Here is a 24851-nt window from a genome sequence, read left to right on the forward strand (position 1 = left end):
TTATTTTTCACAAATATAGGTTCACAGTAGAAAGATTGTGCTAGTATCTGTACAGACAGTGTTGGAGGAATGATGGGCAAGAGTGTTAGATTTGTATTGAAGGTTAAATCCAATGGCAGTAAGCATATTTTTTTTACTCATTAGATGCTTGAAAGCATCATAGTCAAAAAGTATTGCCAGAGTTAGATGTTTTCCTTCATGGCGCCACCAAAATCATCATCCTCATTAAACTGTGCCTTTAACAATACTTTATTTTCAAGCCTTTGCAAGGATATGGACTCTAATTATAAAAAAAAGGTCTACATGCCGAGTTAAGATGTCACCTCAAGAGGGCAAAGTTATAACAGTCTATTGAAATGGAAAGATGAAATTGTATTTTTGACTGAGCTGAAATCCAATTTGTTAACCTTTTTCATGATAGCTTATGTCTTTCAAAATTGTGTTATTTGTTGGACATTTTTGTTTATTTATTTTTATTTTATGTACATGAGTGTTTTGCCTGAATGTATGTAAGTGCACCTGTGCATACAGTAACTGTGGAGGTCAGAAGAGGGTGTCATATCCCCTGGAACTGGAACTGCAAGTAGTTATTAGCTGCAATGTGGGTGCTTGGAACCAAATCTGAGTCCTCTGTAAGAGTAGTCAGTGCTCTTAAGCATAAGCAATCCATGCATACATATAAAATAAAAATAATAAATGAAATATTTTTAAAAGTTAATATGTGGCTGAATATGGCAGACATTTATCCTTTAATATGTTTAGAGTTACAAATAATTTTATGATAAAAATAACTTTCCTAAGGATTTAGTTGATCACATGAAGTGAGTGGAGACAGCTTCAGAAAGAAATTCTCTTCAAGATTTCAAGTAGTATTTTTGGGGGGTGGTCTTTTTTTTTTAAGATAGGGTTTCTGTATCCTAGGTTGGTCTCAATCTCCACATGTAGCTGAGGAAGACCTTGAGCTTCAGATCTCCCTCTCCATCACCTGTTTTTTATGAAGTGCTAGAGATCAATCACAGGACTTGGTGAATGCTAAACAAGAACTGTACTAAATGAGCCATATGTCCAGTTCCTCCATTCAAATACTCTTTAAAGATTGTTTTAGTTTTAGTTATGGGTATCTGTGTGTATGTCTGTGTATATGTGTACACGTGTTCAGATTCCCTTGAAGGCCAAAAGGTGGTATTTAATTTCCTGGAGTTGGGAGTTCTAGGACATTGTAAGCCACCAGATGTAGGTACTGGGAACTGAACTTTTGAATCCTCTGAAAGAGGACCAAGTACTCTTAATTGCTGAAACTTTGCTCCAGCCTCCTTAGCTTCAATTTTATTCTTAAAAAAATCTATATTGGGGTTTGGCCTGGTGGTACACATTTGCAATTCCACCTCTTGGGAGCTGAAAGGAGGACGGTAAGGAGTCATCATGGTCATCTTCAGCTATAGTGAGTTCAAGGCCAACATGGCCTACATGAGACCATTTTCAAAAAAAAGGGCAAAACAAAACAAAAATAAAATCTGTGGTGGTTTGTAAAACATATGCAATTGAAATGAAAGATGTCAGTCATTTACCATCAAAAGTTCAAGAATTTGCTGAGTTGTCAAACAACACACCTTTAAATGTAGAGTTTGACCTTTTAAAAAGTCATTAAATTAATTTTGGCTTAAGATTAACATAGATTTCTAACAATTTCTAAATAGCATAAAATATTTCTGCAATTTTGTATTACTCACTTGTGTGAGGTAACATTATAATAAATAATGATTATGAATCCAAAATACTGACCTACTCTGAAAAATATTGAAGATGGTGTATACTCCACAGAACCAAATATCCAGTTGCAATTTCTTTCTATAAAAAATACACATTGATAGCCCCTGTAGGGAAACTCACTACTACTCATTAGCTAAATTGACATGGTACTAAACTGTGGTCTAAATATTAATGTTCATACTTGTAGACAAATGTTATTCTCATGCTTAATCAGAGTGTAATAGCATAAGGTATGAATGATGTCTGTGTGGACGTGCATTTCTGTGTCTCCTGTTCAAGTTCTCAAGGTTCCCCTCCTCTTCTAGCATCCCACCCATTTTGTGTCTTCTTACAGTATTTTTTTTATCTTTTTGAGACAGGGTTTCCCTGTAGTGCCAGCTGTCCTGGAACTCACTATGTAGACCAGGCTGGCCTTGAACTCACAAAGATATGCCTGCCTCTGCCTCCCAACTGCTGGGATTAAAGGCGTGCACCACCATGCCCAGCCTTCTTACAGTATTTTTTAAAACACCAATCAAAATGTATACTGTTATCTATAGGAGACATGAAAGCCAAAAAGAAAAAAGTATAAGAAGCTAAATTTTTGTGTGTTCGGGGCCCTGCATTAGAGAAATCTCTCTCTCTCTCTCTCTCTCTCTCTCTCTCTCTCTCCTCTCTCTCTCCTCTCTGTCACTGTACCAGTAAAATAAACTGCTCCCTGTTTGAGCCATTGGGGTCTTGTTCTTTAGGGCTACAGTAAAGAGTTTCACTTTACAGTGAAACACAGTGAGTGCGAAGATTTATGCCTGCTGAAGATACGTAGAATAAATAAATAATGGTTCAGTGCTTAACCCTAAACAGGGTATACCAACCCCTTCAAAGGCTCAGGGAACATTGTGGAAGAAAGAGCAAAAAGAGCCTTAAGAGCTGCAAGATAAAGGTTGCGAAATGTGATCTTCAGGGTGTAACACACCCATTGCACACATGATCCCACAGCAGGTGAGGTTGCCTACGCTGGGCTTGCACAAGAGACCTGTCAACAGCCAATCATGAATCCCAAGGGAGCTCCTGGGGTCCTTATCCCTCCCTGCTGAACTACCGACAACTGATGAATTCCAGGTGAAGGACAATCTGCCTTCAATTGTATAGCAAATAGGGGTGAATTCACAAGGCCCCAATAGAATAGTTCCAATGTAGTGGTCACATAGACAGTCCTGGTTAAAATCAGATGGTCACAAACAAAACAACCAAAAGCTATGAATGTGAGAATATGACCTGTGGGCAAGAGGGGAAGATAACAAGTATGAGAGGGAGATAAAAGTGAGTGTGGCAGAGAATAAACAGAGCATATTAAATACATGTATGAAATTATCAAATAACAATTGGAAAAGACAGAAAATAAAAAATAATTACATTCATCTAATTGATATGCAAATTTTCTTTCATTCTTAAAAATTGTAAAATTATATTTATACAAAACAATTGTATTAAAATATGTGATTTATTAGCAGAAACTATTTGGGATCACATAAAAATTTTTTAGGTGAAATTGGGTGCAGGGTGGAAAAGGCTTAAAAGGTCTGGCCCCATTGAAGGATAAATTACACTAGGGCTTGAATACTATCTCTAAGGTTAAATTGAAAACTTTATATCTGAGTGCTGTCAGTGGAAATTTCAAATGCATTCACTGCATATGTGAGTTCACTGAAAAGTTTTTGAAAATCAGTTTATTGTTTGTTTGTATTTCTTTTTTGCACTGATAATCCATTTTCCTTTAGAAATGCAGTTGATCACAAAGGAAAATATCACCCAATATCTCAAAAGACAAAGCCATTGATAACTTCTTATAGTGTACATACTTTAAGTTTTTTTCATACTTTAAAGTTTTTATGTAGTAAACATAAGGGTCTATTTGATGTTATCTATTATATTTTAATGCTGCTCTCAACTGAGTACTAATATTCACCTTTATGCTTAGTTACTGTAGTTTTTTTCAGATTATACAAATAAAACATGTTTATTGAAGAAATATAAAAAATACTGAGAAGCACAAAAAATTCTACTTACCAGTAAATTCAGATGTAGCCACTGGTTACATATCTTATATGTCCTTATATCTACATGTGTTTTACATATGTGTATACACAAACATTTTTCTAATTATTATTGTTGTATAACCTTTTTCAACTTAAGATTTTAATATTTTCTTTTGTCATAGACTATTCTTTAATTGCCTCAGTTTTAGGTATTATATGACAGCCATATATATGCAGATTAGACATGTCAAAATGCAGTTAACATATTTCTTTTTCTTTTTTTTTAATTGTTTACAAGTCATGAGAAAATTTTTATTACATATATTTACTATTTGTGTTATACATTTCTTCAATCCTTTATTTAAAAAGTTGTATTTTTAAAAATTATTTATTTAATAACCACATAATTAGAAGAAGCATTTCATTACAACGGCATTGACATATTCAATAACAATTTCCACAACAAAGATGCATCTCTTTCAATATTGGCTGTAACTTTTTTTTTTTAATTTTTAAAAATGATTTATTTAATAACAACATAATTAGAAGAAGCATTTCATTACAACGGCATTGACATATTCAATAACAATTTCCACAACAAAGATGCATCTCTTTCAATATTGGCTGTAAATTTTTTAAGTTCACAGTTGAAATAATACAGTTATACAATATTGAACTCAGTATAAACCCTATAAGACATAAAATTAAATGAGGTTCCAACGTTTAAAAAAGATCTCCACTTCGTTGTCAAAGCACACAGTTTCATACAGAAAAATTCATTCCAGGGCTCTTGACATTGAGACATTTTCACATGCATTTCTAATCTCTATATACATGACTATCACTGGTCACAGTAGCCCACCTTCTGAGCTCCTCGGCATCTGATCATGAATACAAACTCGTCAGGTAGACAGCCTTCCTCCCCCACTAGAGCGTCCATACTCTGCTATCCCTGCCACTGTCCACTGTGCTGTCAGCACCCCCATCTACTAACACTTAGATGTTTGCACAAGCGTCTCTAATGTTAGTTATCGTAGTTTTTTCTTCTCTGTTACTGTGATAAAACACTTCCAGTTAGTAGTTCATCACTGAGGGAAGCTATAGAAGGAGGTCAAGCAGGAACCTGGAGGCAAGAACTGAAGTAGAGATTACAAAGGAATGCTGGTAACTGACTTACTCTGCTACATTTTTTCTACAGCCCAGGCCCAGTGCCCAGGAATAGTGCAAACTACAGTGGGTTGGGCTTTCCTACATCAATTAACAACCTAGAAAACGCCCCTACAAACATGCCCACAGGCCAATCTGATGTACAAAATTCCTCAATTAAGGTTCTTTCTTCCTAGTTGTCCTTACTTGTGTCCAGTTGACAAAAACTAACTAGCCCAGTTGCTATAGTTCCTATTTAAGAACTGTAATAATATTTCCATATCAACACCCACTTAGACATTACTTTGCAGTAGAACCTCCAAAGTTGCTTGTTAAAAATGGAATTTCGGGGTTGGAGAGATGGCTCAGCAGTTAAGAACACTGGTTGTTCTTGCAGAAGACCCGGGTTTGAATCCCAGCACCCACACTGCAGCTTACAACTGTCCGTAACTCCCATCCCAGGGGATCCGACAGCCTCTTCTGACCTCTGTAGGCATTGTACCACACGGGTGCATTTCCCTACACGCAGGCAATACACACATACACATAAAATAAAAATAATAATTTTTTTTAAAAAATGAAATTTCAAGATTCTTCTTTAGTAGATCTCAGGTGGAACCTTTAATCCATGTGTAAATCCACAATTTTAGAGATCCCAAGTGATTCTTGCACGTGGAACAGATTAGATTTCTTTTAAGAACATTAAGGCATTTCTGGTAAATCCAGTGTTCTTTCAGAAATTACAAGCAGTCTCTTCTAGAAAAAGAAGTTTTATATCCAAGGTTATTTAGTTAGTTGGGAACTGAAATGAGGCACAAACTAAGACCTCCTGACTCAATCATTGTTAATTTCACTCTTTTTGAAAGTGTCTACCTCTAGTCAAGCAGAAATCACAGCATAATCAACAGACATTTCAATCCTGGATTAGGAACAGGAGCTGCGCTGGACTACTGCAACTCATTTAGGGATACAGCTACATACCAAAGGAGGGGAAGAACTGAGGACAGATTTATTGACTAATAGGTGAAAAACAGGTAAGTGCAGGTCATACACTCATGGCCTTGTTTCAGTTGTATGAAACCAATGTCATTCCCAATCTATAAAAACTTCCTGGGTTTATTCATGTGGCTAAGAAATCCAAATTTGCCCAATGAATATAAGCCTTATGGCTTTCATAAAGTGATTTAAAATTGTGATTTTCTTTCCTGTGTACATAAATCATAAAACTGCAGTCTATCAGGCTATGATGTTTCTATTAATAAATTGACTGGATTGAGGATGACCTAAGGTGTTAAAATGGCAAAACTAACTCCATTTTGTTTAGCTGACTTTCTCTTTACCCTGTGTTTTTGCCCGGTCATTCCCACTGCAGCCAGCCAGACAGAACATTTCATGCAGGCAGTCTCAGAGAGTGTATTGTTTCTACAATACTGGGAAACTTACAGGTAGCCAGGTAGCATGTCCAGGTAGCACGTCCTCCCACCCAGCTATAGCTGCATCTCCATGGAGCCCATTGTTTCTGCAATTCTAAGAAACTTGTTTTTTCCTAACTGAAACTTTTTGTTAGCTGAAAACCTCTTTGTTAACTGATCTGCCCCTAGTCTGGTGTAAGTATGGTGATCTGATGTAACTGTGGTTATCAGCTTTGCCCCTGTCATGATGTAGTTACAGTTTTAAACTTTATAAACTCTGCCCTGCTTCTCATTGGGGTCAAGAGTTCTTTTGGACATTAGCCCCCTCTGACCACTGGCTACTAATAAAAGACTCCTAATTCGACCATCACTATGTGGTGTCCCTTTGTAACTCTTGCACTATTACAGTATTAAAGTGAACCTGTTTCTAGGCAGGTGAGACTAAGGGAAAGACCCACCATTAATAAGGACAGTGCCATCCCTTTGGCTGGGGTCAGTGATGGAATAAAGTGAGAAAAATAGAGATATTCATTCTCTCCCTTTCTCCCACTCCTGACCATCATAATGTGAGGTGCTCCATTTCACAATACCTTCCCTACAATGATAAACTAAAATATTTGGTATCAGGAGCCAAAATAAATCCTTTCTCCCTTTAAGTTATTCATTTCGAGTGTTTTGTAACAGGGATAAAAGGTCTAACATACCCTTTTGCTACTGGTGCTCCAGGTTCTTGGCCTCTTATCCAAAGAAGAGAAAATAAATACTCACATATATTTGCAAAGAAGCAAGATAATTTTATTCAGAGATAAGCAGTAGTGCAGATTGTAGAAGGACACGCTGTCAAGGTTGACAGTGGCCCACACAAGTGAGAGCACCCAAGGACCCCATTATTGTTTGGGGATTCCTTTCATGGGGATAAAGAGGAGGGGTTGGTTATTAATGGGTGTGGCTTAAGTAATTCTCTAATTTGATTAGCAGAAGTCATACATTCATTTTCCATAATGCACGTGTTCTCTCCCATAATGCACCTGATTTTCACCATATGCATGCCCAGTTATGCATAGGCTTAAGATGGTAAATAGGAGATTCTTCCTAAAGTTCTACTAGAGGACACAATTTTGCTTTACTAAGCATATACTCAAACCCAGTTTAGGCTGACTCAGACCCTTCTATTCTTCATACCCAGATGGTTAGGAAGCATACTATTATTTGTTCAGAGATGGAAGTACTTGAAGCTTGATGCAGGTTGGGGTGGAATTGAGGGAGTTTGGAGGTTATTAGGTCCATTATTTGGATGTTTGGAGAGGGGTGTATGCATAGTGAAGGAACTAGGCTGCCAAGTACATGATTACAACAGGGGACTGTGTGCATAACCTCAAACTAAATTGGGTTCCAGGATACTAAACTATCTCCTAGGCTTACCTGTCTTACTTTCACAGAAATTAGTCTCAGTATTAATTCTTTTGAAATATAATTTCTCTACTTTGCCTTTTATGTATGGCACAGATATGTAGTAACCTTTAGAGAATAAATACCAAGATTGCTTTTTAAACTGCTTTATTAGCTTCACAATATATAATGTGCATTTTCCCATGCAATAGATAAATTCTGCTAACAAAAATTTTATAGGCTGAATCAAAAACAGAATTTTCAGTTAGAAGCTGGCAGTAAGTGGAGACCCAAGAGGGAACAAATAACATCAAAAAAACTTACAACAGTACATCACAAACATATAAGTTTAAGAAGCAAGGGTCCCCATATTATCTTCAGAGAAAACCTCAGGATTCAGGGCATAAGGCAAAACTCATCATGATGATCATGGTGAGGGGGGTCAGTGCTAACTGCCCGCAGACTATGGCTCAGCTGCCTTTCCCTCAACTTCTCCATGAGCTGCCTCACATCTTCCCCAAACCTATCCACATTCTCCTCTCTCATCCTTGCCTGGGGCTCTCCAACCCTATGCATGAGATCCCATCTATAGTGCAGGATGGGCTGTCTAGCACGGAACCGCCTGCGATTTCCTCGAGGCACACAGTATTCGCCAGCTTCCAAAGGGAGGGCCACGGGCTCCCTTTTATCAGCATCTTGCTTCTTTTCTTGCTTTTCCTCCTTTTCCTGATGATCATTTTCCATGTTGAGATTTTTTGCCGCTCTATCCTCTTTGGACTCCATTACTCCTAGGAGACAAGAGAATTATTAGATGGTTCAGCACCGAGGACAGAGGCTCTACTACACATTTTTCAACATTCACTATTTTGAATTTCCATGTTGTTGTCATTTTTAAAATTTTGTTTCTCAATTTTTTTCTTTTTCTACATGAGAGACCCCACACGCCCTCTAGGGGGCCCCCAATCCTAACCCCTCCCTGCCCCCAAACCACCATTTTCCCAGCAGATCTATCTCCAAGGCTTTTGTAAGCATCAAAATGGAGGATCAGGGGTGAAATTGGGGGGTGAGCGATGGTAGAGGGTCGGGGTAGGAGATGGGATGGAATAGCGGAGAGCGGATGTTTCAGGCTGGGCTTAGCAGATGTTCCTGCATCACCTCTCCCGCCCCTCAGCACTGCCCCGGCACCAACCTGGGCCTATCCTTGCTGCGTCCTCCTCCTCTCAATGGTCGCTCCGAGATGCGACACCGCAACTCTCCGCCTCACCGACCTGCGGACAGCTGCTGGGTGGGATGGGAGAAGCTCAGACACTCCCACCCAGGGCGCCCCCTACCCTCCGGCGGCTCGCGCCCTCCCGGGGGGACCCTAGGGCCAGGTCCCCCGTCCTCAGCTCCGCCGCCCTCCCTGGAGACCTCCGTATCCCTCCCCCCCGCAGGGATGTTCCCAGGCGTGGACCCCGAGCCCCGTTCAGAAAGCCGCGGGGTCGCCGCGCCCTTGCCGCTCTCCTCCGCGCGCTGAAGCGTCAGCAGGGCGCCCGGCGCGGGCCCCCGGGCCCTTACCTGCTCCGCTCGGCCCGGGACCGATGCCAGCCCGCCGAGCGCACAGCAGCAGGGAGCTGGTGGCCAGACAGAAGTGACGACTGCACCCAAGGCTGCGTTGCTCTGCAGCCTCGGGTCACGTGAGGACCGAGCGTCACAGCCAGGCTTGCTCCCCACCTTGGGCGGCCAGTGAGGCAGGACGCCCCGCCCCGCTCCCCGCTGCAAGCGCGCGCGTCACGCCCCCCACCCGTCACTCATCCAGGTTCTCGCCAATCTGAGGACCCACAAGTGGCATCACCGTCTGGCGGTTGGACTTGATTCTTCCCTGTTACCAGGGAGAGTCTGCATTATTTTCCGTGCATCAGCACCGCCCCCACACCCTCCCACCCCCGTCTTGGCCTTAGTCTTGGACTCTGTTGCATTCTCTCTTTTTTCTGTCTATATAGACCTTTTCTAACCATTTCTTTTTATTTTCTTTTTAAAAATTAGCATGTCTCTTCCAGACATAGTGGCTCACTTGTAAATCCCAGGACTGAGGAGGCTGAAGTAGGAGGTTTATTTACCTTGAAGTAAGGAGGCAGATTTGGGCTACATAGTGAATTTCAAGTCTGTCAGGGCTACGCAGTGAGACCCTGTTTCAAAACAACAAATTGCATGCCCCCAAATTTGAAAAGTAGTAAATTTCATGTTTTAATTAAATGTTAGAAAGTGGGGAAGTAAAAGAAATAAAGATCATTGTTTGCTTCTGCTGAACAGAATGTATTTATTCTGATCAACACAAACCATTTTTAGAACATGCTAGCTTATTTGAATATTTTTCTGGAAAAAGAAAAAAAGACAATCTTCCAGAACACAGTCTGTGTTTCAAAAAATGATCAGTTACGTAAATGTTAACAAGTCTCCTTGTTAGATCACAGTCATTTTATGTAAACAATCTGCTTTTTTACCCTTCTGGGACAAATATCAACTGTTAATAAATGTTTCTGTTATGTTTTATTCAAATATTACATTCTCTAAGTGTACTAAAGGCTTCTGTTAACGGCTAACATCATTTACTGAAAATAAATGGCTATTATTACAGCTGGCTTTGAAGACCTAAACAAAGGGGAAAAGATGTGAGATTACCCAGTTTGAAGAATATAGGATATTCGGATCATCTCTGGTTTGATAAGAGGTTAGAAAGCAACTGGATTTCCTACCACCATATTCCAGAGCCCCTCATTGCCTATGCTCAATTCCTATTTTTTACTCCAAAACTATATAGTGAAATCACCTATTTCTTTTCTCCATTTCTTCCCTAAATTCTCCCCTAATGACTTACCTTCTAGGATCAATTAGAGGTCTGTCCACATATTAGAAACCAGATTAAATGCCCTACACTTGTATAGAGAGACTCCACATAGACTACACACGTGTCTGTAGAGTCAGGGGGAGGGAGCTCCCAAGCCTACCTGTTCTTTCTTCACAGAACTAGAGAAAACAATAAAAAAATGTGGCTAGTATAAACTAATGTAGCCATTATGGCAATAATAATTAAACACAGAACTACAATATGACCTGGCTATACCACTCCTGGACATATACCCATAGGACTCTATCCTACCGCATTGGTATTTGCACACCCATGTTTCTTGGCGCACTATTCACAAGCAACAACATGGAACTCACTTAGATTCCACCAAGCAATGAATGGATAATGAAAAGGTTGGTATGTACAGAATGTAATTTTATTCAGTTGTACCTAAAGTAAAATTGTGAAATTTTTAGGAAAATGGATGGCTCTGGTAATTATTATATTAAATGTGGTAACTCAGACTCAGAACGACAATGTGTGTGTGCATGAGCGAGAGAGAGAGAGAGAGAGAGAGAGAGAGAGAGAGAGAGAGAATAGGATAGGTCATAAAACTAGGAAGAGCATCATGAGAGGAGAAAATTATTGAGGAAGACATGGACAACAATAGTACACATCTGACAAAAACAAAAATGAGATTACTATGGTTGAAGGGTACAAGAGTGTGGGGTGTGTGAGGGAAGAAGGAAGAAAGATCAGCAAAAACAAATGTTTAAAAATGTCATAATAGCTGGAGCTTGAGTTTGGAAGGGGTTTAACCCAACTGGGCATGACACCGTCATTGCAATTATGATCCCACAGCGGCTGAGTTTGCTTCCACTGAGCCTGAGCAAGACTGTGCTTGTCATTAGTTAATCCTACAATGGGGCCCTTCCCTTCTCTGTTGAATTATTAACTACTGATGGATTCTAGGGGAGGAACTGTGTACCAACAGGTGAGGCTACCGGGCTCCAATGGGAAATTCCAAATCGATGGTCAGAAAAATGATCCTGGTTAAACTCAGTGGGTCATAAAACAAAACAAAAAGACATAAGTGTGAGAGAAGGACTCATGGGGAAGAGCAGAGCGAAGGTTGCAAGGTCCCTGTGGCAAATACACAAAACCACGGGTCTTTTAGATTATGAGTCAGCCCTACAAGTTAGGCTTTGGTTTCCAGGAATTCAACTACATCTCCTGGTTAATTTACATTGAAATTACGAGACCAGACCAACATCAGAACAAAGATTTTAAGAATGAAGATGGTGACATCTGAAAATTTCTTCTTATTCTGTTTTCAAGATTCTAGATCTTTTAGTGTGAGAAGCTTCTCTTGAATTGGGTCCTGTGCCTGGAGGAAGTAAAGGGAGGAGTTGGGAGATCAGCAGCTACAGTCCTGTACCCCAATGAAGTAAAGGGGGGAGTTGGAAGATCAAGAGCTCCAGGAGTCCTGGCTTCACTTCCACGCCAGCTGGCCTTTGCTCACTTTGCTTGAATTCCCAAAACTTACCCTGGGCAGAGTAAGACTTTGTATGGGTCTTTGGTAATTCCAGTGGCTGTCATGGAGGACCCTGAGGTGAAGGAAGAATAGGAGGCATCCATTAAGAACCAGGAAGAGATACACTGACCACTCAATGGTATTTCCTAATCTATACAACAGAAAACATGTCTCCACATAGATTTCATGATACTCAGAAGAATGACCCTTGTGGCATAATATGGACAAACTCCTGAAAACCCAAATGTCTCCCAGTTAAGTAACAGAGTTTATAGAATTCAGGAAAGTATTATATAGCTCTTCAAAATTGTTACCTTACAATATACTAAGGAAGAAACATTCAGTGAGATAGTAAGTGAAATAAAGAAGCAAATAAAGTTCCCACAACTCACCCCCCTACTCTTACCTCATTCCACATCACTGTGTACACCTAAAACTTACTTCTGGGACCACTGAAGATTCATCCCAGACTGAGGGTAGAATGCTTGCACTGTTTCCTGCTGCTCCTGGGAGAGGTCAGGCAAATAGCTGGAGGAAGGTGTAGCCATGGGAATGATGGCACTTGGGAGCTCTTGGACATTCCTCACAAACAGCTTGTCGTTGATAATACACAGGCTGTACAAAAAACACACCCTGAAGTGGACAGACAAATAACAACCATATATGCCCCCAAACAGTCTGGTTTTGCCATTGCTCAGTAGCCAGATGCATCCATGTCTCTGTGTTGCTCTGCTTTGCTTGGCTGGTTATCTTTAATACTTCAAGAGATCAGCGCTTTGGAGACTGTCTACACACTTCACTAGACTATAGGTTTACCTTTAACTCAGAAATGGTTTTATGTTCCCACTTGCCTTCAGCTCAAAGGAGTGATCAGTATAATCACCATTTTTAGAAGACAATGCATTACAAATAGGTAATATAAGGACCAAATTCACAGAACAATCCAGTACTATATGAAGAAAAATGCTGGTATGTCAACCCTAAACTCTACACTGTTAACCACTACACTAGACTATTCCTTGAATCTACCTGTTGGCTTTCCACAATATTGGGAATACCATGAGAACTGCATTCCCACATTGCCACCCTGCTGACTCCATGCTGGGATGGGCGTTCCTGCCCACAGCACACCACTTACTTGGAACTGCTGCCAATAGTAGCAATGAAGGTCCGTGTGAAGGCACGAATGCATCCCTGAAACCTTCCCTCCACTTCAAAGACAAGAAACAATAATGTGCCCTTAGAGTTGTGTAAGCTTTACCCACTTACACTGCATTCACCCCAATCAGAGTCTTATGATGGAGGGGCACAGGACCCTGATGACTTGGAGTCAGGAGTATGTGGTAGAATGGGGTGTTAAATGGGGAAATGGAGAGGTTAAATAACTGGCCCCAACCTACAGACTAAGGAACTGGAAATAGAATCAACAAACCCCATTGGCTTTGTCCATTACCCAAGAGCTGTGGGGAAGACAGGCACAGATCTATATCAGTCCAAGATGGTTTGTGGGCAGGGTGCTGGCAGTAGAACACAGGGAAAGACAGAAAGGAAAGACACAGAATGAGGGGAGCTGGGAGAGTTTTTAGTGGGTGTCCATACAGAGGAGGGAGTAAGAGGGAGATCTGAAGTGGGATTCTATAGGCACTCACCTTCCATGAACATCCCATTGACAGAAAAGCAGACCATTCTTTCCTGAAAGAGAAGAAGGCACAAGCTTAGGGTCTTGCTTAACTTCGTACTCATCTCCATCTTTCTGAGTAATCCCTGAAGTTGGCCCTTACAGTCTGGAAACATATGTCCACCACAAAGGAAGTGAGGTCATGCTGAGTTTTGGGCAATGCACAAAGGGAGAAAATAATGTCACATTTCTTGTGCTTCAGCAGGTACCTCCGCATATCTGTAAAAGAGGAGAGAAAAAATATTAAGGAGCTACCACACCGTCTCCTCTGACACCCGTGATTGTGCCCTTCATCCCCCTTTTATCTTGCCCAGTCTTCCCTATCACAACTTACAAGGATCCTTGAGCGTCTTCATGTTCCTACTGTACTTTAAGTACTCACACAAGCTGCTCCTAAAGAAAAGGAGGAAAAACATGTGGTGGTCCAGTGAATGTGGTGTTTCCAGAAAATTGTGTCTGCAGGGGAGGGACATACAGATCAGAAGTTAAGCTGTGATACTCACGGGGATGAATCCAAGGAAGTGAAGAGAATGCTTAAAGAGAAGTAAGCCTTAGCATGGTAAGCACTGAGGAGTCCCTGTCGATCTCCATGGTCATAGATCCAGTAATACCTGTCAGGGAAGGAGGGATAAATTAAGATAATCTCATTGATCTGGACTCTAAATCAGAGCTCAAAGTTTCATCAACTAGAGCTGTAATTGTATGGCCTTAGTTCCCTCATCCCTCTCCTTCTTCAGATTTCCAAAGGTACTTACTGTTGTAGGAACTCTAGAACCAAAGCCTTTACTATCTCAGATCCAAAGAAACTTCCCTGAAATAAAAGTCCACAAGATACACATGCTGACTTCTTCTTATCCACCATTAAAACTGTCCATTATCTTCTTTCCTTACCTTGCAAGTTGGCAAGTTCTTACTGGCTTCAGGGTTACAGGCAGTTGATCTAGGTGATCCCTGATCATCCTGTGGAAGGAGATGGAAGTCATCAATACAGAGCAGAAAGGTGATGCTGAATGATCAACGAAAAAAGTGGGTTTATGGAAAGGGTGAGATCAAAAGTCGGGTGTGCTTTAAAGGGCCCTGGAAATCCCATTGGTAAAAGTTCAGTTAGGGTCATGACTTGTGATCCATGTGTGGAGATAGGCGATAACCTTTGGCAAGTTCTCACATGAGGCTAGATCACTTATCTGTATCCCTTTGTGATTGAAGAGACAGATCCAAAGCTTTAACTTGAGCGGGGCCTAATGGGTTTCAGAACAGATTGTACATAGTATCTGTCCCAATTAGAGAAGTTAATAATCAAGGGATACACTTACCAGGGATAATAACTTGGGGAACAATTCCAGAATAGAGCTGCCAAAAAAAGGTAAATTGACTTAAGAATTTTGCAATATATATGTATATTAAGATTGTATGATATCCTGTTGACATATATGTATGTAGGCTAATATGTTCAGTTTATATACTTTCATGTACCCCTTGACAAATAAATATAGGAACATAAATAAAAGCAGACAAAAGTAACTGAAACTGAAAATCTCCTCCTTGCAGACTCGTCTAGAGAAAGAAGTACTTCTCTTTCCCCCATTGCTCTCCTCCCTCTTCTCTTTAGGTAGCTCTTAGGCACACTGTTCTGACTTCATTCTTCAGACTTAAAAGAAGCCACCCTGGGATCCCAGGCTTCAGGGCTTCCTTCCTTTTCATGCCTCCATTCTCTTTCTTAAAACCCCCACAGAAGGCTTTTCAGAGAACAAGGAATGGGGCAGGAGCCCAAGGCCCTGCCAACTTGCTAGCTGCCTGGCATTTTACAGGATGCTGGAGCAGGTAGGTGAGGGAGGCAGGACTTGGGACTCAGTAAGAGGAAGACAGCAGGATCAAAACAGAAAGAGACTGAAATAAGGGGAAGGAGATGTGGGCATGTTGTAGGAGAGTAGACGCAAAGGAGAAAGAGAAAACAACACAAAAGGAATGGGAGATGCTCTGTCCAGCTTGGTGCTGGGGATCAGGAATAATAGAGAAGAAAAGGGCTCCTCTGCTGCTGCCCTTCACATTCCCCTGGCTGGTCTTGGGGCCAAAGAAAGAATGAAAGCATGCACTTTATAGGGCTGAGTTTCACTTAATGTAGGGTCGTATTTTTCCCTTTGTTGGGATTCACACAGGGGAACAATGAACTTCCTGGGGGCAAAAGCCATTTCCAGAAGCAGAAAAGTGGAAGATGAGTCTCCAGCTCGGCGTGGGATGTAGGTCTGTGGCCATTTCCCTTGGCCCACTTTGTTCCCTCCCGAAGGTGCACCTGTGCATGTCTGAGTGGGGGTTTTGACCACAAAATCAACTTGCTTGTTTCAGGTTACCCAGGGCTCCTCTTCTATACATTAGGTAAGATGAGCAAGGTATATTGGTTGGTAGATAGGGAAGAGGCAAGGGATGGAAGTCTCTGGGAGGTGTATCTTCCTATCTCATCAACTTCTTTTGCCTTCTGCATGCCCCTCTTGCCCTAGGAAGCCCTCTTCTAGATCTTTGATCCAGGAAACCCAGGTTTCTCCCCAAGGAGTGTAGAGCTCCCAACAATAGCCCAGAAGAATTGATGTTATGTCAGCATCACCCAAGGACTCAGCCCTCAGCTTGGGGCAGGAGAGCCTTCAGGATGGCCTTGGATAGATGGTGCAACTTTCTAGGAATAAATGAAGGAGGGGTCCATTGAGAACAGGGAAGGAGTCTAGTCCCATCTCAAGAATGCAGCCTGGAGGAGGCTAAGGGCTCAGATACAGGATTCACAACCTACATTAAGTGAAAGAAAGGGAAGGTCAGAAGGTAAGGAGGCCCGTGAGAACAGCTGAGGACACAGATAGAGGAGAGGGTGGGGTCTGTGGTCCTCAGAGAAGACCGAGGCTGCTCTTCTTGCAGATGACCACGTCAGACTCCAAGTGGGGGTAACAGAAGATACAACTAACTTTATGTTATTGGACTTATCCAGGGTGGTTGTGCACAGAGAGCTTCTGTCTTCATGTACTTCTCCTGGATTCAGGTTTTTCTCCTTGACCATTGCCTCTGCAGATTTCACCTGAAATTATGGGGAGAAATACCTGAATCATGAGAAGAGAGGCAGGGGAGTCGTAAACCCTAAGTTCTTTCCCTTACCCAAAAATCCACTTCCCTGTCTCTTGTCGCCATTCTGATGAACACTTCCACTTTCCCTTCAAAGACGTCAATATTATATTCACCTCATTTTTGTAGACATCCTGTATTTCAGTATTAGAGGACATTGGCATAGTATCTGACAGGCCAAGCAGCCTATAAGGTTTCTTGTGACTCTGGTTCAAGGGCAAAAGCTATGATGAGGGAAAAATTAGAGTGAATGTTCCAACAGGGAACACTTGAGACCAATCTGACTACAAGATAATCTCCCCCAATCTTACCCTCAAAACAAACATTAGGACCAAGGTATTACCTGGGTCATATTCGTTTCATGAATATTCAGGGAAAGAGTCATGCAACTTCTAGGAATCGGTGCCATGTCAGTGGTATGAGTCATTAAGTCTTCAGGAAGCAAATGAAGAGAATCAGAAGGCTGGAAAGCATCCAGCTGCAGCAGTGCCAGCACCAACACCTCCTCAATTTATAATTCTTAAATCTCCATCCCAGCTGTACACCTCTTGCCTCATTTCCCCAGACTTACTACTATCAGCCACACTTTGGTCAAAGGGGAGTTTCTGCGTAGAAAGGACTTGCTGAGGAGTATCACACCATTTGTTCATAATCATCTGTAGAGTTGCAGATAGAAGTCAGTGACTCTAAGATGGAGGTGATAAAAGGGACAACAATGGGGAGAGATAAGTCTGGTTGTCTTTATACAAATTTTCTTAAGTCTACATTACCTTTGTTTGATCTATCTTTTCTGACTTCAGCTCCTTGACAGAGCGGGGTATATCACAGGGGCTGATGAAGATTGATATCTGGGTGAACACATGAGAGGATGTATTGGTACTAAGAACGCTAAGCCACAGGATCATAAAAGATTCTAACTCTGGCCGACCATTTTGTTCTAATCTGTCGTGGTCATGCCCTTGACACATACCTTATCACAATTCTCGTCCCAAATCTTGTCACTGATACTTTTCAGTTCAAAGGCAATGTCAGCATTCTCAACAAAAAAATGGGCCTGCATTTTATCATAGTGAAACTACATGGGTGGGGTGAGAGAAATATAATGTGAGCAAGGGTCACGGATCACAGTTCATACAGCCTGTCATTTATCTTGCTTCTTCTTGTCCTCCTCACTGTCTTCCCTTACCTCCACCGGATTGAAAGAGATACTACATTTGCTCTGAATCAAATTCAGCAGCCATTTCTCCTCATATCTTATGCCGAATGGAATCTAGGAGCAAAAGAAAAAGGATGGGAGGAAGGCTGAGAATTTGGAATTTAAAGCTAAAATTAGACTTAAGCAGACACAAGTATTCAGCTCATAACACACTATATAAATTCATACATATATATATATATATGTATAAATCTAGAAAATGTAAAATATATAATGGCAGAAAACTAATTAAAAGTTGCTTGAGAAATACTACGGGGAACAAACGGAAGAGAACAATTATAAAGTGACACGAGGAAACCTGATGGGTTTGATGGACATGTAGACTGGGATCATGGATTTGCAGATGTGCAATAAAGTATTTTTAGGTTGTACAATTTAAATAAATGTGGCTTATTATATACTTATTTTACTTAAAGCCACATATATAAGAAATATGACTCAAGCATTCCTTTCAGAACTTTTAAAAGTAATTTCTAAAGTTAAGGCAAATTCCATTATTTCTAACTTTTTCATTTGACATGGACCTCGTGAATATCTGTTCTTTTCTTTCAGATGTTTTTCTTCAATAACATACTGCAAATATTTAAATAAACTTCCTGTTATAGTCTTAATAAAAGATCTTACCTATGCAGACCTAGCTTTCACCTTTAACAAAGGCCCCAAACAATCACACACACACACACCCCTTCATACAAGTAGTTTTAGAAAACTCGTGCTCCATGAAGTAACCCTCTTGCCTTTATATTACCTGTATGACTTTAACCTTAATCTAAGATGCAGGCTCCTGTGTCAACTACCCCACATCCAGAAAAGTAGCTAATGTCTCTATGTAAGTTCAACACAGCTCCTGCTGATCTCCTTCTTTTGAATCTTAGATCCTTTTTTTGAGAACACTCACTGTGATCTTGAACCAGTTCTGTGGGGTCTCATGTTGCTTATTCCCCTCCATTTGTCTCTCTGCGGGTTTTGGCCCTTCCTCCGTGTTAGCATACATTTGGTCATGCTTATGTAAGTTGATTCTCTGATGACGAGTTGGGATGGTATATGGAGTGCTGTAGGGAAATGGAGGGAAAAAAATGTAATCCATGTACACTCAGAAATTCACCAGTACACCATTTGCCCCACTTGGACCAAGCCTACATAAAGTTTGCTCAAACATTAATATGGTTCTATCACTCCTCACTCTGCCAGATTGGAGAGGTGCACGACATATTTAACCACAGTGCCATGCATTTCACTAGCGGGTACATTCCAGCCACGTCAACTGTTCACTTACTATTTTCCTCGAGAGTTCATGTAGGCATTACTCAGTGATGGATCTCCACCTTGCTGCCAGAGGAATGCAGCATGCATTCTATCACTGATGTGTTCAATGGAGTTGATAAATCTTCGGAAATTACCCCGGCATCATACTCTTCTTTGAAGGCTATTAGTTTGGAAACTGTGCCCTTAAGTTGAAAATAGTACATCAATGTGTAAATTTAAAAAAAAAGTCCTGGGAAAATATAACAACTGTTGAAAGTTGCTAGTTTTTATAACCCCAGAAGAAAATGATCACAGTGCCAAAAATGTTGAAAGACTCCACTGTGGTTCTACTTCCTGGGACATGAGAAGTGGGGAGCATTCACAGCCAAGGAGAAAACGAAGGAGTAAAGGCTTGGGTTAAGTACTGATCTGTGATTTTTCTGTCTTGCCCTTCTCAGGGTGAGTGATCTAAGACAATGTGCTTTTCATTCCTCAACCTTGACTCCCTCTTCTGTTCAAAATATTAATAAAAAATTATCTTGAAACTTATCTGTTATAGTTCAAGGATCAAAGGCCAACTTCTTACCTGAAAGAAGAACTAGACAAATGATAAACAAAACTGAACAAAATACAGACAGAGAATACAGAACGAATCTTGGATATACATTATTGTAAAGACTAGGAGAAGAGAAGGAGAAAAGTTAAAGGAAATGTGGTAAGCATCTTCTTAGCTAACACATCTTAGTTGATTAACAGAAGAAAACCGTACTTTAAGAAAACAGAAAGATCTCTTCTGGATCTCGTAGCACATGCTTGTGACCCCAGAACCTAGGAGGCATAGGAAGGAAGACTGCCATAAGTCCAAAGCCAGACTGGTCAATATCATCGATTTAATAAAGAAAAATCAATGATATTGATGAATTTGTAGGAAAATCTAACTAAATATTTACTATATAACACAATGAGAATTTCTTCTGGGATGTATCTATCTATCTATCTATCTATCAGATAGATAGATAGATAGATAGATAGATAGATAGATAGATAGATAGATGATAGATAAATTTATCCTCAAATGAGGGTAAATCCTCAAATGAGGGTAAATAGAATCACAATGTTGTAAGATCTCTATATTGCTTGCAGACTAGCAAAAATAAATATATAGTAAAATCATCTATTTGAACAAAATTGTCCACTAAAAAGTAAGTTAAATTGAAGAGTAAGGAGAATCAGATTACACAAAAAGGATTCCATCAACCAGGTATTGCAGCACATGTCTGTAATTTCAGCACTTGGGAGGTGGAGGTAGTGGAATCAGTGAATTCAAGGTCATCTTGGGCTACATGAAACCTTGTTTCAAAACTATAAACAAACAAAAAAAGGTTCTGTCAAATATTCCTTTAAAAACATAAAATTTAGGACAAGGCATGGTGGTGTGCAATTTAATATTAGCACTCAGGAAGCAAAGTTGGCCAGATCTCTGTGACATAAAGGCCAGCCTGACATAAAGGCCAATCTGGTCTACATAGGAAGTTCCAGGCCAGCTGGGATTACAGGGAGACACTGTCTCAAATAAGCAAGCACACAAACAAAACTTATAAAATTTAATTATATATGAGTTTTAAATTATAAATGGCAAAATGTTCTCACTTATATGTGAAAGCTTAAAAAGTTGAAGTCCTAGAAGTAGAAAGTAGAATAGCGATTACCAGTTACTTGAAATTGTTAGAATAGTTAGGGGCTGGATAGATGTTTCAGCAGCTAAGAACACTGGATGCTCTTGCAGAGGACCAGGTTCAGTTCCCAGCACCCACATGGTAGCTAACCAACATCTGTAACGCCTATCCCAGGGGGTCCAATGCTCTCTTCTGGTTTCTCTGGATACCAGGCACACCTGGTGCACATACATACATGCAGGTAAAACACTCATAAACATAAAATAAAGATAAAATAATTAACTGGGTGTGGTGACCCATGCCTTTAATGCGAGCGCTTGGGAAGCAGAGGCAGATGCACCTCTGCGAGATCCAGGCCAGCAGCTTGGTCTACATCATGGGTTAAAGGCCTGCTGAGGCTACAGAGAGACCCTATCTCAAAAAGACAAAAAAAAAGAATAGTTAATGTGTACAGGGGTACATCCTACCCATTAGGATAGGAAGAATAACTTTTAATGTTTTTTTAAAAGATGTATTTTATTTACTCAAATGTGAAAGATGTATTTTACTTATTCATATGTGGGTTTGTGTGTATCTATGTGAGTGTATGCACATATGTGTACCAGTAATCCCTCACGTGTTCAGAGGCAGAAGAGGGCAGTGAATCCTTCAGGGTTGGACTTACTGGTGTTGAAAGGATGCCTAGTTTGTTACATGGCTTTTGGTATCCAGTTCCCATGATTGCTCAGCAAGTGCTTTTAAAAGTGTGGAATTAATATGCATCAAACAAAATTTTATTTGATATTACATATTCCATAAAATTGTGCAATTAATATGTATCAAATAAAATTTTAGAAATGTTTTTGAAAGAAATACATATTATTTTGTAATATCCAAAAAATTTGTATTAGAAATAGAAAAAGTACACATTAAAGAAGGAAATACTAGAGGAGAAAGATGTTGCTCAGTTGACAAAGTGCCTTCCTCACATGCTCAAGGGCTGAGGTTTGATGCCCAGCACTGAATAAATTGGATGTGATGTCACACAACTCTAATGTTAGTGCTCAGGAGTTGGAGGCAGAAGAGCCAGAAATACAGGGACAGTATTGTTTACATAGAAAGTTCAAGGCCAGTCCAGGCTACGTGGCACACTACCTGAAGAAAGACAGAGATAGAGAGAGAGAGAGGTAGAGAGAGACAGAAAGACAGAATGACAAAAGATTCCATTAAATAAGATGTTTTTCAATTTTTATATTTGTATGTATATTTTAATACATAGTGAAAACACACAAAGAGAAAGTTGACTAGAGGAAATAGAGAAATGGACAAATAAGTCTGGGGAAAATATTAGCATACCTTATTAAATAAATAGATAAATCTGGCAAACAACAGCTCATCTACATGAGGAAGATTTAAACCATGTGAGAAACAAACCAGGCATGCTGTCATATACTTGGAGGACTCGATACTTAGGAGGCTGGAGCAAAAGGATCACTTTAGTCAAGTTCAAAGACAGCCTGAGCTGTTTTATACTTATATGATATATACTATAATACATTACTTAATTGACATGGAATACTACACGCACACAGGCATTTCAAAATAGTATCTAGAAACTTCTATGAGCATGATGCCATCTATCCTGAATGATTGTAGTAAAGAGTCAAGAGGACTGGTAATTTCTCTGTCCCTCTTTTTACACTAGTATAAATCCAAAGAATGGTAATTTCCATCAAGTCTTGTTGTAGGTCATATTTCTCATTTCTCAAACCCTGGACCTGAGGTGACCAAAACTCAGCCCAGTCAGGTTTTTCTCCTTAACTGTGGGGGATGGGGTGGAGGACATCATTGCAGCTAAGCCACAAGAAAGAAAGTTTTACATGCAGAAACACAATTACCTCAGGGTCCACAAGGTTCATTTGGTCCTTTTGTTGTTCTTTTTGAGACAGTGTCTCCCTGTAGCCCCAGTTGGCCTCAAACTCACAGAGATCTGCCTGCCTTTGACTCCCAAGTACTGGGATCAAGGCGTCAAGGCATGTGCCATCATGCTCCACGGTCCTTGTTTTTTGTTTTCGTTTTATGTTTGTTTTGTTTTTGGTTTTTGGTTTTTGGTTTTTTGAGAGTGGAAAAAAACACCCTGAGTCCCTAATCCCCTCACCCCCATCTAAAGAGGTCAGGGGCATGGCATCACTCCTGCCCTGAGGGGACCTGAGCAAATGCCTCACGCTGACCAACTCACCCATGATGTGTCGTGAAGTTTCTTGTCACCAGTGACTTTACAGTGTTCTTCTGAGGAGAATCTGTGCAGCCTAGAGATGGAAGATTGCAAAGGAAAATGAGAGCAGCCTCCAAATATCAGCAGCAAAATGGAGGTTCTTACTGGAAGCTTTATCCTCTAGAGCATAGAGAGAAGAGACCTGGAATGGCAGAGTAGACAAACTTCCTGTTCGTACTGCCCCGTAAGTTTTGTACCAACCAAACACACAGGGAGCCGTTTCCAATTGGGCTCCCCCTACACCGGAAGCCAACAAGAGACAAAGGCTTGGGATTCGCTGATACAAATGCAAGGAACTTTGCATACCCAGCTCTGTATTGGTTACACTACATTGTGTTCCTTTTTCTGCATTGAGAACGCAGAGTGCTCACTGTAAGCCAGGCACTGTACTTCTGTACTTGCTACATTACATCCGTTCCCCTCTCCCACACGCCTCAAGAAATTCTCTGATCTCAGAATCATCAGCTTACTGAGGTTGTGGAGGCTTACTTGGGTACAGATTTTGTCTAGACAAACTCAGATGTTACCTTGGGGAACAGAGTAGTACTGAGAACCTTTGAATAAGGTGACCCCTTCCTGCTCAGTTTTACAAAAAGTATAGAATACCCGAGGTTTTATTAAGTTAGAACAAAATAACAAAATGTTCTGAAAATAGTCACATGGTTGGAATTTAACTTCAGCTCATTCAGAGATAGAATACACATGCACATTCAGAGAGAGAAAGAGAGAGAGAGAGAGAGAGAGAGAGAGAGAGGAAGAGAAGGTGGGGAAGGAAGGGGAGAGAGAGGGGATGGGGAGGGAGTAGAAGAGAAAGGGGAAAGGAAGGTGGAGTAAGAGAGAGGGTTCGGGAGAAGGAGAGAAAGGGGGAAAGAGGAAGGGAAGAAGGACAGATAGAGGAGGTAGGAGGAAGAAAGGGAGGGAAAAGAAGGTAGAGGTGGAAAGAGGGAGAGATAAGAGGGAGGGAAGGTGGGGGAGAAGAAGAGAGGGTCGGAGGAAGGAAGAGGATGGAGAGAGAAAGGGAGATTATATAGGAAATAGCCAAGTTTATTGGGTCATTGTGATGATAAGCAGTCAATATTCATAAATGCCTCACTGATTAGAAACAGAAACAGTTACAAAAATCTCAGGTCAGAGAGCTTTGCAAGCAGGGAAAAAGAGGGTCTGGATTCTAGTTCATCAGAACGTTCTGGAAATACTCCTTCCCAAATTTCTGGCAGTCCCTTCCTAAGCCTGTATGTCCTCAGAGATGAAATCCAGTCCCTGAATGAGCTGAAGGGAATTCTTCATGTGTGTGAACATTTAGGGTGAAGGCAATATACAACAGGTACAAAAATAAGCTGTCAAATTGGGAGTTTGAATTTTTACTTTTATGCATTAGTATCATATGAATACTTTTTAGTTTTTGATTGCATTTTGTTTTACTTGTGTGTGTGTGTGTGTGTGTGTGTGTGTGTGTGTGTGTGTGTGTGTGCCACAGCACACATGTGCAGGTAAGAGGTCAACTTGTGAGAACTGGTTCCTTCCTTCCACTATGTGTGTTTTGGGAATAAAACTCAAGTCATCAGGCTGGGTGTCAGGCACCTCTAC

The 24851-nt window shown here is 40.7% G+C and overlaps 2 protein-coding genes across 4 annotated transcripts in view; both read right to left on the bottom strand.

Annotated features, from left to right (window-relative positions):
• Positions 1 to 7883: 7883 nt before the first annotated feature.
• Bex1 (brain expressed X-linked 1) lies at positions 7884 to 9457 on the bottom strand. Of its 3 annotated transcripts, none has more exons than XM_008832231.3 (3): positions 9290 to 9457; positions 8922 to 9000; positions 7884 to 8520 (listed from the first exon to the last, which is right to left on the bottom strand). In XM_008832231.3, the coding sequence occupies exon 3, from the start codon at positions 8513 to 8515 to the stop codon at positions 8129 to 8131; it is 387 nt and encodes a 128-aa protein (XP_008830453.1). In that variant the 5' UTR covers positions 8516 to 8520; positions 8922 to 9000; positions 9290 to 9457; the 3' UTR covers positions 7884 to 8128. The 3 variants fall into 3 exon arrangements, with proteins under 3 accessions (XP_008830453.1, XP_008830447.1, XP_008830440.1); XM_008832225.3 differs by having other exon boundaries at positions 8922 to 9013; XM_008832218.3 differs by having other exon boundaries at positions 8922 to 9010; positions 9290 to 9451.
• A 2435-nt stretch (positions 9458 to 11892) lies between these two features.
• Positions 11893 to 24851, bottom strand: part of Nxf3 (nuclear RNA export factor 3) — a 52469-nt gene continuing 39510 nt past the window's right edge. Inside the window, exons 2-21 of the mRNA XM_029563095.1 lie at positions 23229 to 23298; positions 19366 to 19537; positions 18988 to 19141; positions 18060 to 18143; positions 17844 to 17948; positions 17644 to 17721; positions 17217 to 17351; positions 16990 to 17097; positions 16720 to 16829; positions 15085 to 15121; positions 14663 to 14731; positions 14527 to 14582; positions 14275 to 14382; positions 14106 to 14164; positions 13875 to 13990; positions 13743 to 13785; positions 13232 to 13304; positions 12535 to 12708; positions 12106 to 12166; positions 11893 to 11946 (exon numbers count right to left, since the gene is read on the bottom strand). Coding sequence (XP_029418955.1) covers positions 11893 to 11946; positions 12106 to 12166; positions 12535 to 12708; positions 13232 to 13304; positions 13743 to 13785; positions 13875 to 13990; positions 14106 to 14164; positions 14275 to 14382; positions 14527 to 14582; positions 14663 to 14731; positions 15085 to 15121; positions 16720 to 16829; positions 16990 to 17097; positions 17217 to 17351; positions 17644 to 17721; positions 17844 to 17948; positions 18060 to 18143; positions 18988 to 19141; positions 19366 to 19442 — 1701 coding nt within the window. The 5' untranslated portion in view covers positions 19443 to 19537; positions 23229 to 23298. The remainder of the gene's footprint in view (positions 11947 to 12105; positions 12167 to 12534; positions 12709 to 13231; positions 13305 to 13742; positions 13786 to 13874; positions 13991 to 14105; positions 14165 to 14274; positions 14383 to 14526; positions 14583 to 14662; positions 14732 to 15084; positions 15122 to 16719; positions 16830 to 16989; positions 17098 to 17216; positions 17352 to 17643; positions 17722 to 17843; positions 17949 to 18059; positions 18144 to 18987; positions 19142 to 19365; positions 19538 to 23228; positions 23299 to 24851) is intronic.

This window comes from Nannospalax galili, unplaced genomic scaffold (genome assembly GCF_000622305.1).
Source record: "Nannospalax galili isolate Female #2095 unplaced genomic scaffold, S.galili_v1.0 scaffold671, whole genome shotgun sequence".
In the NCBI taxonomy this organism is placed as follows: domain Eukaryota; kingdom Metazoa; phylum Chordata; class Mammalia; order Rodentia; family Spalacidae; genus Nannospalax; species Nannospalax galili.